The sequence below is a fragment of the Polistes fuscatus genome, unplaced genomic scaffold, assembly GCF_010416935.1.
Source record: "Polistes fuscatus isolate 324 unplaced genomic scaffold, CU_Pfus_HIC Scaffold5, whole genome shotgun sequence".
Lineage (NCBI taxonomy): Eukaryota > Metazoa > Arthropoda > Insecta > Hymenoptera > Vespidae > Polistes > Polistes fuscatus.
The window spans coordinates 13119023-13134252 of record NW_025113129.1 but is presented as its reverse complement, the minus strand read 5'-3'; the positions used below and the strand labels follow the sequence as shown (position 1 = coordinate 13134252).

Here is a 15230-nt window from a genome sequence, read left to right as displayed (position 1 = left end):
TCCATCCCCACTATTCTCGTTCCCTGACTGCACTTTCTAGTGCATTCACATTAGTACTGTTTTCGTACCTAATAGAATTGAGAGATATGTGTATATTTTTTAATTTGTAATAATTAATAAAATACACATTTGTATTTATATTCAATTTGATGAATTGATGTCTACATAAACATACAATATTTCTAAATAATCGTAAGTACGAAATAAACATTTGCTTTTTAAGAGAGAGAATATAACCTAAAAAACGATTTGTTTTTTTCTTTGTAGACCTTTACATTTGCTGATTATTTGTATAACGAGAATCGACAAAATGGTTTGCGAGAAATGCGAGAAGAAATTGGGGAAAGTAATTACACCCGATCCATGGAAATCTGGAGCCAGAAACACAGTGGAAGGCGGTGGAAGAAAAATTGGAGAAAACAAAGCTCTTTCGGCAAGGAAAGCTCGATTCAATCCGTACACTGCAAAATTTGAGACTTGCAAAATATGCAGACAAAAAGTTCATCAAGTTGGTTCGCACTATTGTCAGTCATGCGCTTACAAAAAATCTATATGCGCTATGTGCGGTAAGAAACTTATGAGTACGAAGAATTATAAGCAGTCTGCTACGTAAAGTTACCTCGCTTTACAAGAAATGTCTGAACATAATAAGCAATGATATTTTTGTATGTATATATATATAGAACGGAACAAAGTATGTAAAGTATTACATACACTAGCGTATCATTTATGTCTTCTAATTAATATTAATAATTAGCGATGTATGTATTTATATGTACATCAAATAATTTAGTTCGATAACACATAATCAATAATTGTATATTGAATGTATTTACTCTTTTTTAATATTAGCATGCACAAATTTAAATATTATTGTACAAAATAGAAGTTAATTAGAATTAAATTTAAAATTTAGTACGAACAATAATCAAATATGGATTTTACATTAGAAGAAAAAAAGATTTTTCTGTCATTATCTTTTTATAATATTGTCATATCATGCTCCTTTAACGTATTTATAAATAAATACTTATGCACACAAACAAGTACAATAAGAGGTAGTAATATAAGTTTGCATTGTATTTGGATTTTATCGTAATATGTATGTATGTGTATATATACATCTATATATATACTTGTTTTCTACCTGTGATATTAAAAATCTTATAATTGCATTACTTTTGATAGTTATTATTTAATTCTTCGACGCATTTCAATTTCACATTATATTTTATAAGATATTTTTTTTAATTCATATTAAAATTATTTCTGTACAATTAGAGCAGTGTAGTACAATATTAAATTTACAGTATAATTAACATGAATAAGATGTCAATTGTTTTGCTTTAAAAGAAGAAAAAAAAATAACAATATTGTTACAAATAACAACTTGCATTAAAGTATAAAAATATATTTCTATTGCACCAACTTTTATATCTAAATAAAAAAGAAAATGTACACTAAGTTAATTAAAAATTTATACATGCTTTAATTTGTTATTACAAACAACATTTTGTTTTCTTAAAATACCAATGCAAATAATTAAAAAACAACTGAACAAAATTGATATTTCGAAAGTAATTGTTACGAAACCTAATTAAAATATAAAATACGTTTTTTTTTATCTTATACATTTTTTGAGTATTTTTTTTTTGAATATGCGATTAGTAACAGATAGAGAATTTGTTGCAGCGTACATCTTTTCGATTTTTTTTACATTAGTAATTATTATTTATATTGTTATTTTAACCCTTTCGTTATTAGCGACCCTTATATGAACCATCCATGCAAAGGCCCCATATGAACGACCGACTGACCCATATATGGATCGTATCATGCGACAAAACGTATGTACGAGCGAATATTTCATTAACGAAAGGGTTAAATTGTTTAGTATAACTATATATCCTTGCATTATGCTTTATACACAACTATATCAACAGCAACAATATATTTCCATTGTGTTTTACATTTATTTACATCACTTTCTTTACTTTTGTTGCAAATCATATAATACAATATAAATGTTTCCTAAAAGATATATATCGTATATTATTCCCTCGTATAAATTTTCTACTTATCCTCGATAAGTAGAAAATAATTTTAATCAATAAGAAAAGATTTCTTCTTGCAAAAGAGAATATATGATTTTGCAACTAAATAAAATATTTAAAAAATCGATCAATGACGAAGTTAAAAATTATAATGGAACTTATCAATCTATAAACCCCATTACCAATATTGAAAATAATAACTGTACAAACCGATATCTCTTACTTACAGATAATCCTTTTTTAAATTTCACTTTGTTCACACCGTTTAAAACTTGCATAAGCAATATACGTGTATAGGAAACGTAAAAGATTTGATTCTACAAATGTTACTAAATTCTTACAAAAATAGATTCATTTAAAATTGTAAACGATACGTATATATTTACACAATATAATAATAATAATAATAATAATAATAATAATAATAATAATAATACTTAACAAACAATTTTATATCAACAATTTGTGCAATTTTTTTTCATTTTCACCCGCGCACCATTTTTCTATTTATTTTTGTTAATAATCTTTCAAATTCTAATCTCTTCCTTATTCATTGCCACATACATGATCACTTATGGCACATGACGTTAATTATTTATTTCCATTGATTTTCTTTTTTTCTTTTGAGTGCCGAATATTTTGTAAAATATATTTTGTCAATGTTCAAAGTCCTTCTTCCATCGTGTCTATTATGAATTGATCAATAAATAAAAGTTATGACTAATGTGTTAAGACAAAAACTAAGAAAAAAAAAAAAAAAGAAAAGAATAAAATTATTTAATCCTTTCGTTACTAGCGACCCACATACTTTGTCGTTGTGGCAAAGGCCTCGGATGGATGATTGACTGACCGACCGACCCATATGCAAGCCAAATTATGCTACAACGAAAGGGTTAATACTACGAGTACTATCAGAAATAAAATGTGTCAAACTGTGCGTGTGTTTAACTCTTTTCCTCTCTTATTTTTTTTGGTTTTTTTCTTTTTCTTTTTTACAAACAAACGACACTATTTCTACGAGCAATTTTTCTTGCATTTCGATTCTAAAGAATTTCACTATTAAATATTACGTTCGAATAATTTTCATCGATCACAAACTATTGCGATGATTATTTGAAAAAATTTAACGCGGACATTCGTATAGAAATTGGTGACAATAAACGTCATGTAAAATGTAGAATTTTAAACGACATTTGTCATATCTCGTGACTTAATATTATTTAAATAGAAAAATATACTCTTGTGTGCGATCCGCGTTGAAATATTATTTATCGATATTCTGACACCACAGTTCATTCTCCGGTTCTCATTTAAAGTATTATTTTCAGATATACGCATTCCTGAGTATACTTCTGTTGTTGTCGTCAGATAAACGTATGAGTACAGGCACCATCAGATAATATTTCAATGATCATTATTATTTTTTTAATCGAGGAAAACTAATTAATAGTATTGCCCAATTTGTTGTTATCCTTACTTACATATTTTTACATGACAATCCAATTCTGGATTATTATTGTATGACTTAAAACATCTACAAAAAAATGTTTTAAAGTTATCTCCTTCCTTCTCTCTTTCTCTCTCTCTCTCTCTCTTTCTCTTTCACTTTCCTCTCACTGATTTAACATCTTATCATCTCCAGAAGATAACATAATATTCGTAACAGATTGGGGTTGGCTACTACCATTACCCCATCGATTTTGATCCTTATTATCACCAAGGAAAATCCAATGTTCAAACTTTTTATTACCTTCGGATTGTTTGTCGTCAGGAAGATTGGTATCAGAAATTTGCGCATCCTTACCGGTCATAGATTTGTATTCCGATACATAAACTACGTTTTTTTCCGTCTTATCATCCTTAACCATTTTCGTGATATCCGATCTTCTAGGAGGAACTGGTGGTTTCTTTCCCGAATTTGGTTTACCGTTGGACGTTACCGTGATTTCGTGATGAGTTAATTTTTTAGCCTCACCGTTATTACTCGTAACAGCTTGTACATCTTCGGTTTCGTTATCGTGGTCACGAATATTGTCTCTGTTAGCTGAGACCTTGATTTCTGTTATATACGTCATCTTCTGTGAATTATTTGGCATCGGTGTACTCGGTAATGGTGGACGACTTTCGGATTCCTGGGAATTATAATCAATGGATTCCCTAACGAGTCCACTGTCTTCGCTGTTTTCTCCACTGGACACACTTACGTTGCTTATATTATGTCTATCGTTATTCGGAGAGAAATTCTTGCTGTTGACAGTTACGTTAGATCCAAACTCGTACTCGTCTTCCTCTTCTATTTCCTCTTCTACTTCTTCCTCGTCATCGTCGTCGTTACGATTATCTTCTCGCTCTTGTTCCTTGTTATTAGAAGATACGCCTACGCTACGTTTGGCAAAGTGCGACTCTAGCAACGATTCCGTAGGAGATTTGGATTTCACCGGGGAATATCTTCCACGTTGATCAGATTTCTCTTCGAATTTCGACCTATTTGCATGAAAACTCGAGACGGAATTTTCTCTATGCTCGACATTGTACTCGTTGTTGGATTTGAGTTCTTGACTTTTCGAGATTTCTGTATCCAATTTGGAAGAGTTTACTTTGGAATGGGTCGGGGTGGAAGATCGTCCAACGTTTATATCTTTTACGTTGCTAGAATAAACAGATTCGAAAGTCTTGTTTTCTGGAGTCGATTGTCTGCTATGTTCTTGAGAATCATTATTGTGATACCTCTTATTATCTTGAACAAATTCCAGAGAACGTCTCTTACAATTGTGCTCGTGTTGTCCATATTTTTCCTCGCAACCGCGGCACTTCTTATCGAGTACGATCTTAGCCATTGGTTCCTCGACGACAACCTTTTTGCCGAGGTAAAGCGTGGCGTCGTTGGACAAACGTAAACCCTCTTCCCTCCATTCGTCCAAACGCGTCAAATTAACTTTCGTAGACTCGTTAGAATTGGTCGGTGATTTGCTGGCATGCATCTCGAAATAACGCAATGCTCTACTGAAATCCTCGTTAACGGGACTACCGTAATCATTTTCCTCGGCGATGGCAATCGCGTCGTCTTCGTCGTCTTCGCTCGGCAATGGTTTGGCTTGCCTGAAATCTAATTCCATCTCTTCCATCGTTGGACTCTTAACAACCGTACCGTCGTTCACGATTCTAGCTAGGGAATTATCCTCGTCTGGATTAAACATCCTTTCCGCGTGTATAAATTCTTGGGTTAGACGTTTGCTCAGAGGTAAATTATACAACTCGATACTCGTTTCATTATCGTCGGCCTCGATGTTATCCAATCTGTCATTAGCTACCGGCGAGAGTACTTCGTCTTTCAGTTTGATTTCTACAGCCGATTTGGATCTTTCCAAAGTGCTGTTACTCTTTTTACGCATCCTTGGCTTTTTCGATCTCTCGTCCTCGTCTTCCTTGGTCCAAAGGACGTCTTCCAAAGTACCCCACTCGTTAGACTTCTTCAATTTGCATTTATCAAACGTATCCATTTGATCGAGCTTGGTGAGATCTTCGGTCGACTCGTTTATATCTTCGGGGGGTAATGGAGCCTTCCTTTTTTTCGAACCAGTGTCCGTCATATCGAGACTCTGAGCCCTTTCCAACGGAGTCGACGTTTTGCTCTCGTATTTCGACAAATCCCCTAGACTCGCGGCTTTTCTATAAACGTCATCCTCCTCGTCGTCGTTCACTTCGGGTACCGGAGTACGATGAATCGTAATATCAGCCGAATTCAACTCGATAGTCGTAAAACTGTTCTGAACCTCGCTGTCCGTATCCGATTCCGAATTTCTTCTATGAACGATATGACTTTCCAGTCTCGGTCTACGTATTTCAGTTTCATCCGTCGTGTCTCTCACCTTGTTAACGTAATCGTTCAGAGATTCGGTATAATCCGCGATGCTGTCGATCGCGTCCTCCTTTTCGAGATCGTGGGGTGATCTAGTAGGTGTCAGGATTTTGTTCATCGGTGTTACAACATCCGGCTCGTTGTTGCTACTATTCGTTGTTGTTGTTTTAGGCGGTGCCGGTGCTTTTCTTTTATTTTTAGGCGGACTCTTAGGATCGTCCACGTCGTTAGAATCCTGCGAAACTCCCGTGATTTTCGGCGAATTCAACAACTCCGCGCTGTTTTTCCTATTCCTACGAGCAGCCATCGCTGCGTTGTGAACTTCGGCCGGTACCTCCGAAGGTATAGTTATCAATTCGTTCGTAGATTTATCCGAATTGTCTAGAACGTCGATACCATTCATTTCCAAACTTCGCTTGGTCGATTTCAAAAGATTCGGAAGATTGTCGGATCTCTGTGGTTCCGTGGTACGAATTTTATTTTGATTTTCCGACGTACCACCTTCGGTTATGTTGGCAGCCGAACTGCTGCTGGACATGTGTTTCTCAACGTCCATCTTTTTCGAATGCCTTCGTTCCAAGTTCGTGTTATGTTCGTTTTGATTTTCGATACGATGAACCGTACCATCAAGCGCGGGTAAAACTTTGATACCAAATTTGTGATGATTGTTTTTGGCCTCGTCGTGACGCCTCTCCAAAGTATGGCTACCTGGCGTTGATTTGGAAGATTTCAAGGTCGAATTCATCGTCGAGTAATTCGAACCAACCGACTCGTTCGGATCGGCTATGAACAATCTCTTAGCCGAACTTTTATGAGCCTGAGACAATTCGGGAATCGATTGACTTCTGTAAAGTGGATGACATATTCTCGTTGGACTTGGTCCTACGGTTTTTTTCAACAAGGTTGCTGGTTTCGATCCGGTACCACCGCTCTCTACTTCCAATTCAACGTCGTACGGCGAAGCATAACTCAAAATCGTCAGGGCATCCTCGTACACCATGTTCCGGAAGCTAATTTTCACGCTTGCTATCCGATCACCTGACAAAATAAACGAACGGACATATTTTTAATATTTTTTACCATTTTCCAGAGATTTGAACATAATACAAATTATATACGTTAATATAATTAGCAAATGGGATAAAAGAATGATACTTATGAAATATTATAAGAGAAGTAATGGAAAATTCATTAGATTATTTTCCTTTTCCATTTGTACACGACACCAAGAAATGAACATAATTTCACCCAGCTCGAGTATTGTTAAGAAGGGGAGAATCTAGGTATATGGATCATTCTCACGGAAGAAAATAAAATAAACCTCGAGATGAATTGAAGATAAAATCGCTGCGTGATATTACAATTTCATTGTGTTGTTCGAAAGAAAGTATCATTGTTTTAACATTCTCGTTTGGAAAGAAAAAAAAAAAAAAGAAATATTCTTTTTACAAAGACACATTTGCTTTTCATTTGAAAAATTAAAACAATTGTGTCCTACTTTAAATGAATGACTTAACAAAAAAATAAACTATTCTTTTTTCTTGTTTATCAAAACCTCGCGATGCTAATTTTGTAGAAAAAAATTGTCTATAATTACCAGGATGTATTCGGCCAGATTCCGAAGCTGGTCCACGATGAAGAAGATCTTTCACGAAGATGCCTTCTCTCATGTTTCCGCAAACGTTGAATCCAAGTCCAGTGAAATCTCGACTTCGGAGACTGACTACGCAGACTCTGGTAGCTTTGGGCTATTGACACCAACAAAATCAACCGTTAAACTTACAATTAACACGTTCCAAACTTGACCATCAGGCCACGTGTACCACCGGTGGTACACGTAGTCATATTTATTTAATGCGCAAAACATGAAATGGCTCGAACGACGAGTCAGGCAAAAATGGCTTGGCACGGAACGCGTTAATTATAAAAGATCAACAAAATAAGGAAAAGAGAAGTGAGACGAATGAAATCGATGCCACAAATGAACAATAGATAAGCCTGCGCGTCTACATTTTGATTGCATCGTCGTTTTACAATCGGTTACGAAATTCTATACGTCTCAATCGATTAGGGATAAGCATCGGTTAATGAGAAGCGACCCTTGTGCACGTTCCTCGATGCATTTCTACGCATACATAAGAACGCAAATGCATCGATGGCGTGCACGCGTATATGCGCGTTGAAAAACACCGATGGGGTTCGTTTCAACGTCATAATATCCCTGCTCCGTTTCATTCGATACTTCTCATTCGATAATAATAACCAACACCGATTTTACATCATTTTTCTTGTTTTTCTCTCTTTGTTTCTCTTTCTCCGTTTCTTACTCCCGATGAAATCTGATGTTAACGAGTATTATACCAATGCAAGTCGACGACGGTGATCGGATTTAAAGTATCGTTTAACTTTTCTTTTATTTTTGGTTTTGTTTTTATTTGAAAAGTAATCAGAGAGCTTACACCGAGGCACGAGTCATCCAACGTTCTCCTCTTATCGTTCCGATTGGTCGAACCAATCCCCAACGACGTCCATGGGGTCGACCAACGCGTAGAATCCTTAGCAGGAGTATCTGGGATTATTGTTATCGGCCTATCAGTTGAAATCCTTCCAACTGCTGGCGTTGCATCCTTGAAACAAGGATTGTCGAACGCATACGCATCCTCGACTATTTCTGGATCCGTCACCAACACCAAATGTTTACCTGGAACATTTTTATAATCGATTATGGGATACTTTCTTACCAGGGTGATTGGATTCTTGAAAAATGATCGATTGAGTTTGATATCGTTTGAATTTAATCGTTAAATTACTACCGTTTCTTTATTCTCGTTCAGAACTAGGTGACCGACATTTTGAAACGCGTCTTTTAATTTGCCAGAGAAATTTTAATCGCCCGTGACAATTTTATTTTCTTTTTTCCTTTTCTTTCTCACTGAAAATAAGTGGTCGTTATTTTATCGTTCGTTTGTTTGATTAAATGGCAATTTAATTAGATTTTAAAGACCTTGCGTTTCGCTAAATGATATAGAAATGTATTTAATATTAACGATCAAATCAAATTGAGACGATTGAACGAATAAGAAAAGAAAAGAAATGAAAAAACCTCTTTTGCTGGATTCGACGAATCGACGTATCGGTTTCCAGAATAAAATTCGTCGAAAATTGAGGCCGATCCTTCGTCCACTTTTCACCGGCATTTCTGTCGACCAGGACGAGGTTAAATCGAATCGGGAATTGTCACCGGGAATCGTCGTCGTCGTCGGGAAGAGAATATGAAGAACGAAAATAACGAAGAGAGACGTCCGACAACAACGTACGACGAAACGTGATTCATATTAATTAATCGCAAAGTAGAAGTTAGTTTGCTTATGGCACACGTACCACGACTAATATTCACCGTAATTCCATGTTTGGTATACGTATCGACAGGAAGGAAACGCATTCTTTGATACACCAACACACGTACCCTCCTTAATCGAGAATATCTTTGTGCGTAAGTATGTGTGACACGTAGAAAACTTATTCCTCTTTACATATATGTATATCCTTGTGACGATGTTCATCGTACTTTACGAATATCTATCACTCGATATCCTGAGATATCTACTTTCAAAATGACATTTAATAAGCAACTTTTTCGATGAACAATAGTTAAATGGTAAATTAATTTACAATTTAAAAATAAAATATGTGTTAAAATTCGCTGAGAAGTTTTGTGCTAATTAATTAATAAAAATGTTTATACTAAGAATAGTATTTAATTACTGTATTTAAAAAGAAACTTTAAAAAAAGGATAATTGTATTATTTAAAAATACTTTCTAAGTTTTACGTGTGTCTATAAGTGCAATTATTACAGAATCTCCTAATCCTTCAACATTTTGTTGAATATTTAATTACTACCTCTCGAAAAATAATCAAACGAATGAGCAATTTTTGGAAATTTACGTTATTAAAATGTTGTAAAGATTTACGCAGAAATATTCTAAGCGTATCTACGGATTGTAGGTAAACGTTGCAATTTAATATTATCCGTGTACCCGCACATACCGTAGCCTCATCTTACGTAACTTGTATTCAGTCGGCTAATCACGCTTGGTATGCACGATCGATGACTCTTCGTTCGATAGAAAAAGAAAGAAATCGAGAGAGAGTGAGAGAGAGAGAGAGATGAGAATTGCGAGGAAGATTAGAAAAAGAAAAAACGAATAAAAAAGATGAACACCCACAGGAATTTTCTTCTAAGGACAACCATCTTGTTCTTTTTTTTTTTTATAGTTACCACGATGATCAACCGTGGGCGTGTGAGATCGATTACAATGGAAGTTGTTTAGAATGGAGGATGGTAGCAAAGAAACAACGTGCCAGGTGTGGGTCGTTCGGGCATTGATATTACGACAAGTATCCGAGTATACTGTTAGAACGTTAAAGAATGTTCATGGTAAAATAAGACGTTAAGTGCAACCAGTTGTGAAACGCGATGCTATTTAAGCAAGAGAAAAAAAGAAGATTTGAAAGAATTTCATCAAGAAAGAAAAAGAAGTAATATTTTTTCTGCTAAATTAGGATTAATTTACGTACTCGTTCTTTAATGAATCCTTGGATATAATCGTTGATAATATTTAACGAGATATTGCTGTGCGTAAAGGGAAGACAAATATATATTCAATATTAATTTATCTAACAAAATTTGTTTGTTTCAAATTATTTCTAAATATACGTATTATAATTATTCATTATTTCTTACTCATCGCATTTATTTATATCGTGTTACAATTGTTAACGTTTTTAACTAATTATCGTTGCTCGTGTTTGTCTATTGTCTGATGTCATACAAAAAAAACGTGCCGCCTGTTATTTTTATTTTCACATTTTCACGCGCGCATCGATGATCAAATTTTAAAGTAAACAAGCCGTGCGACGAATGCACGACAAAGTGCACCGTCCAAAATGCAGCTGCATCCTCTCTTTTTTTTCACAAATTTCAACCGACCATCTCAAATATTATTCACTCGCGCATATTTGTGAGCATAAATATCTAAATAGAAAGAGAAAATAAAATGTATTCCCATATTTCGCATACCACCTGATTCTTGTTAATTAACACGGCGCGTTAATTAATCAGAAAAGAAAAAAAACCGCGTGTTTCTCTTTCGAAACGGAAATATTATCTTGTTTGTTTAATTAAAAAAAGAAAAACAAGAGGGACCAATTAGAAAAATATTGCGACGTTTACATTCGAAGAAATTTCAAATTAATTGAATTAATAATGAGATGCAATTTGAAATGCATTTGGATGATCGATTAACTTTCGTTAATCTATCCGATATGCAATTTCTGTACGAAATTAAACGCTTACTTAGTATACCTACTTGCACATGCACGCACCTTGAAAAAAAAAAAACAAATTATCAAAAAAATAGAATAGAATGGCAGAATTAGTTCCCTTTAATCGAGGATGAAAAAATTCGAGCTAAAAAATGCAGACCTTTTTATAGATTACCTTTAGCAAGGACGAGGGAATCATAACAAACGCACGAGATACTCATATACCTTGTTAGGATGATCCTAATGCTAACGTAAAACTATGAATACGATAACCGGTGTAGCTGGTTTGAAACGTTGCAATGCATCGCACGCAATAAGTCGAGGAATGCGGGTTCGTCCATATTTCGAACGAATTTTTCATTTTTTTCTCTCTCTCTCTCTCTCTTTCTATATTCCTTCGCACGAAAAAAATCAAAAAGGAGGGAAGGAAAAAAAAAGAAAAAAAGGTGTAGAGAATCGGAACGATGGAAGGAGGAAGATACGAAGTGTTAAGCTGTAAACAAATATGTAGTCTCGCTGAATCCGTAAGTGAAAGTGCTCGGAGAGGAGAGTTACACAACGCATATCGATGAGAGAACAGTTCATTTATACCGATTATGATCCACATCAATTTAACGCGTTTAATCTAATTGCAAGAACAAAATCCTTATAAAGTTGCTACCTAAAAAAAAAAAAGAAAAAGAAAAAAGTAAAACATGTAATTATTCTTATCGTTAATAACGAACAACCATATAATAATTGAATAATATCCGATCATAGTCTACGTGGAGAAGAATGAAACCATTTGTAATTATAGATTACAAAAAAAAAGAAAAAAAAAACACACACAAACGTATATGTAATTAATTTTTATATAATTTGCGAAAGAAGATAAGTAATCGAATTGTCGTATAACCATTTATAACGACTAAGATAAATCATATTTATAATTAGTCCTAGAAAATAATAATAATAATAATAATAATAAAAAAAAGAAAAAAAAGTAAGCGGAGATCGATTAACGCGATCGAGTAAAGAGGTTGCGTATGATCAATTGGTTCAAAGAAGAAATATTGACTACGCCTTTGAGGTGGACGCCAATGGGCGCATACCATAGGCGCCAAGGTGAGCTGGCTCGTTCCCTCTTCTTCTTCTTCCCTCTCTCTTTCTCTCAGCACCTTCTTCTTCTTCGTCATGAGCTTCGAACCGTGATTGCACCCCACCATCACCACCAACCATCATCATCATCATCATCATCATCATCATCATCATCATCAACAGGCATCCATGTATAAACTTGTGGGCCCATCCTTCTTCTTATCCGAATCCGTGGTGAGGTGATCTGCTTTTCGTTTCGAAGGATGAAACGAATCATGGTGAAAGAGGATGAACAACAACATGTTCTTGGTGTTGCATATATATGTGTGTGTGTGTGTAAGTAGGTGTACGTGTAATATTGCGTTTATATTACATGGTATATGTTTTACGTGCACGTGTACGTATCTGGTAAGTTTGTATCGAATTATCTAAAGATACTTATTCATCATTCTTAAGTATGAGTGTGAGAAAGAGAGAGAGAGAGAGAAATTATTTTCTTTTCGTTCTATATGGTGCTCTTGAGAAATCATGGTCTGGACTGCATGAATATTCATGGGATAGCTAAATCCAGTATATTCCTACTTGATTTTCTCAGCATTTTTCTATTCTTTTTATTATTTTTTTTTTTTTTTATTTAATAGATAAATATACCAAATGCTTACTTTTCATTATTACTTTTTATTCGAATTTCTTCGCTCTATTTAATATGATATTATATCTTCGTGATTTCTATTTCTTCGTTATATCTTTCTTTATTTTTCTTTCTTTTCTCGATAGAATAATTTTCTCGTTATATAAGTGGTATATCTCTCTCTCTCTATCAAATTTTGTTAATAAAATTAAGTTAAAGTAAGTTGTGTCTTCGTAGAAATTGAATTAGCGAAACTATCGATAATCGATGCACCGAAAATACAAAGTTTAGCATGGGAACTATTAAAATGAGTTAAATTACTTGTTACAGACTGAAACGAGAGTCTCCATTAACTTTGATTCTTTTTCTTTTTTTTCAATTTAAATACGTTCAACCCGTTTTCTACCCAGGTGCATTCGATTAACATTGTATCATTTCCATGACACATTTTGTCTTGAAATGCGATGTATTTAATAAACGTTTAATGAAAATTGACTGACAACCTATTAGAATGCCACGCGTATCGATTTTGGATTAAACCAATGGAAATTTTCTATGGTATTTAAAATCTATTATAAAAACTAGTGAAAATGTTGAAGTTAGAAGGATGGTCAAACTGTTTATAGCAAATGGTAACGCGACGAGGTCGACTGCCGTAAAGATAAAGTTCCTTTTGAGAAAAGAGATCCGTAGGTGGAATCAGACGCGTTTCAGAAGAATTTTTTTATACGTATGGGTGTGTACGTGTGTATGATGTTCCATGTTATATACGTAAGAGGTGGTCTGTCTCATTCGAATTCTCTGAGAAAGAGAAATAGAAATAAAAAGAGAAATAAATAAAAGAGAGGCGAGAAATATGGGGGGGGAGGGACGATGTCTCTCGAAGAAAGATAAAGAACTTTAGCATCCGTAGAAATCACGATAAATGCGACAAGATCTACGACGTTAGGATGAAAAACCAGTTCTTAACTGTACGTAACCGAGCTTCGCGACACCTTCGCGACGATTGACATTTTCTCTTTAGAACTCCTCCCTTTTCTTTTTTTCTTATTAACAATTCGTTCTATGCACTAGAACTTGTTATTTTTCTTTTCTTTTCTTTTTTTTTTCGTTTCTATTTTTCCCGAGAGAGTTTGAAAGAAAATTAATTCGTTTATGATATTTATTTAAGAATTAATAGAATTAGATTACAATAATTTCTGTGCATCGATTCGATATAGGAATTTTGTATTTGTATATTCGATTAGAATCGAATCACTGCATGCTTTTATATATATATAAGATTATTTTCTCGATCCGTAAATTAATACGTGAAAGCTATGCGTGCTATAGGAACGTCCGATCTCACCGATAATAATCGGAACGTAACAATTTTCTACCTGTAAATAATGTTATAGAAATTGATTTACTCTCTCTCTGACAATAATATATCTATGCCGATCGATTAATTATGAATAATAAATATATATCCCGATTATCTATAAGAATAATTGCAATCTAATTATCGGTAAAACTTTGTGAATTTTTTTTTCGATCCTGAATTGCAAAAACATTAATGCGATATAAAATTTGACTATGTATTTAAAAAAAAATCATATATAGGAGACCCCGATATATAGGGCGAGAAGACCTGGTTTTGAAGAATTATCTTGAAAAGATAATCCTCGGCTTTTACGTTCTCATAGAAAAACACATAATCCGTAGGATTACGTGTAAGGATTTTACCGTGAGTAGCGTGAAATACCTTGACATAATCGGTGCATATGCACGAGCCAACGACGATGACATTGACAATGAGTCATGCTATCTCGAATACTATACCTAGCTCTTATAAGAATGATGTGCTTTTATCCGCATTCAGAAGATAATCGAGTTCGGCCGACAACGAAAAGGATCTATTTGTACAATCCTTATTACCTTAACAACAATTTCTATCCGTAAATGTAAAAATGACTTTAAGTTTACTCGCAGCATAGATTAACTTGGTCTTAATCTCTACTTACCTAATTATTCTATTGTAATTTGCTTTTCTATATACCACGATTCGTCATCATCGTTAACTTCGATGATGGGATCTTTCAACGCGTTCTTTTTTCCTTTTTTTATTTTATTCTAGATCACCTTCAATTAAATTCCAATTAATTTGCGAGTTAAATCGCGAGAACGTTTAAATCGTGATTTCACTTACGTAATTATCGAAAATCATGAAACAAAACGATCAGGAAAAATTCGAACGTTTCCTTCGTGTATTAAATCAATCAAATTAATCGTTTGAATTTTCA

At 34.2% G+C, this 15230-nt stretch overlaps 2 protein-coding genes across 3 annotated transcripts in view; one reads left to right on the top strand and one right to left on the bottom strand.

Annotated features, from left to right (window-relative positions):
- Positions 1–20: 20 nt before the first annotated feature.
- LOC122521919 (cysteine-rich PDZ-binding protein) lies at positions 21–883 on the top strand. The gene is made up of 2 exons (XM_043642668.1): positions 21–192; positions 268–883. Exon 2 carries the CDS (start codon positions 311–313, stop codon positions 611–613), a length of 303 nt encoding a protein of 100 aa, XP_043498603.1. The 5' UTR covers positions 21–192; positions 268–310; the 3' UTR covers positions 614–883.
- Positions 884–3654: 2771 nt separating this feature from the next.
- The window catches only part of LOC122521922, a 28690-nt gene continuing 17114 nt past the window's right edge, over positions 3655–15230 (bottom strand). The window contains exons 1-4 of one of the 2 annotated variants that reach the window (XM_043642671.1): positions 9017–9144; positions 8373–8614; positions 7511–7661; positions 3655–6951 (exon numbers count right to left, since the gene is read on the bottom strand). In XM_043642671.1, the coding sequence (XP_043498606.1) occupies positions 3668–6951; positions 7511–7661; positions 8373–8614; positions 9017–9110 (3771 nt within the window). In that variant the 5' untranslated portion in view covers positions 9111–9144 and the 3' untranslated portion in view covers positions 3655–3667. Of the gene's footprint in view, positions 6952–7510; positions 7662–8372; positions 8615–9016; positions 9145–15230 lie in introns of those variants that run through there. The other variant, XM_043642670.1, reaches the window with a different exon arrangement.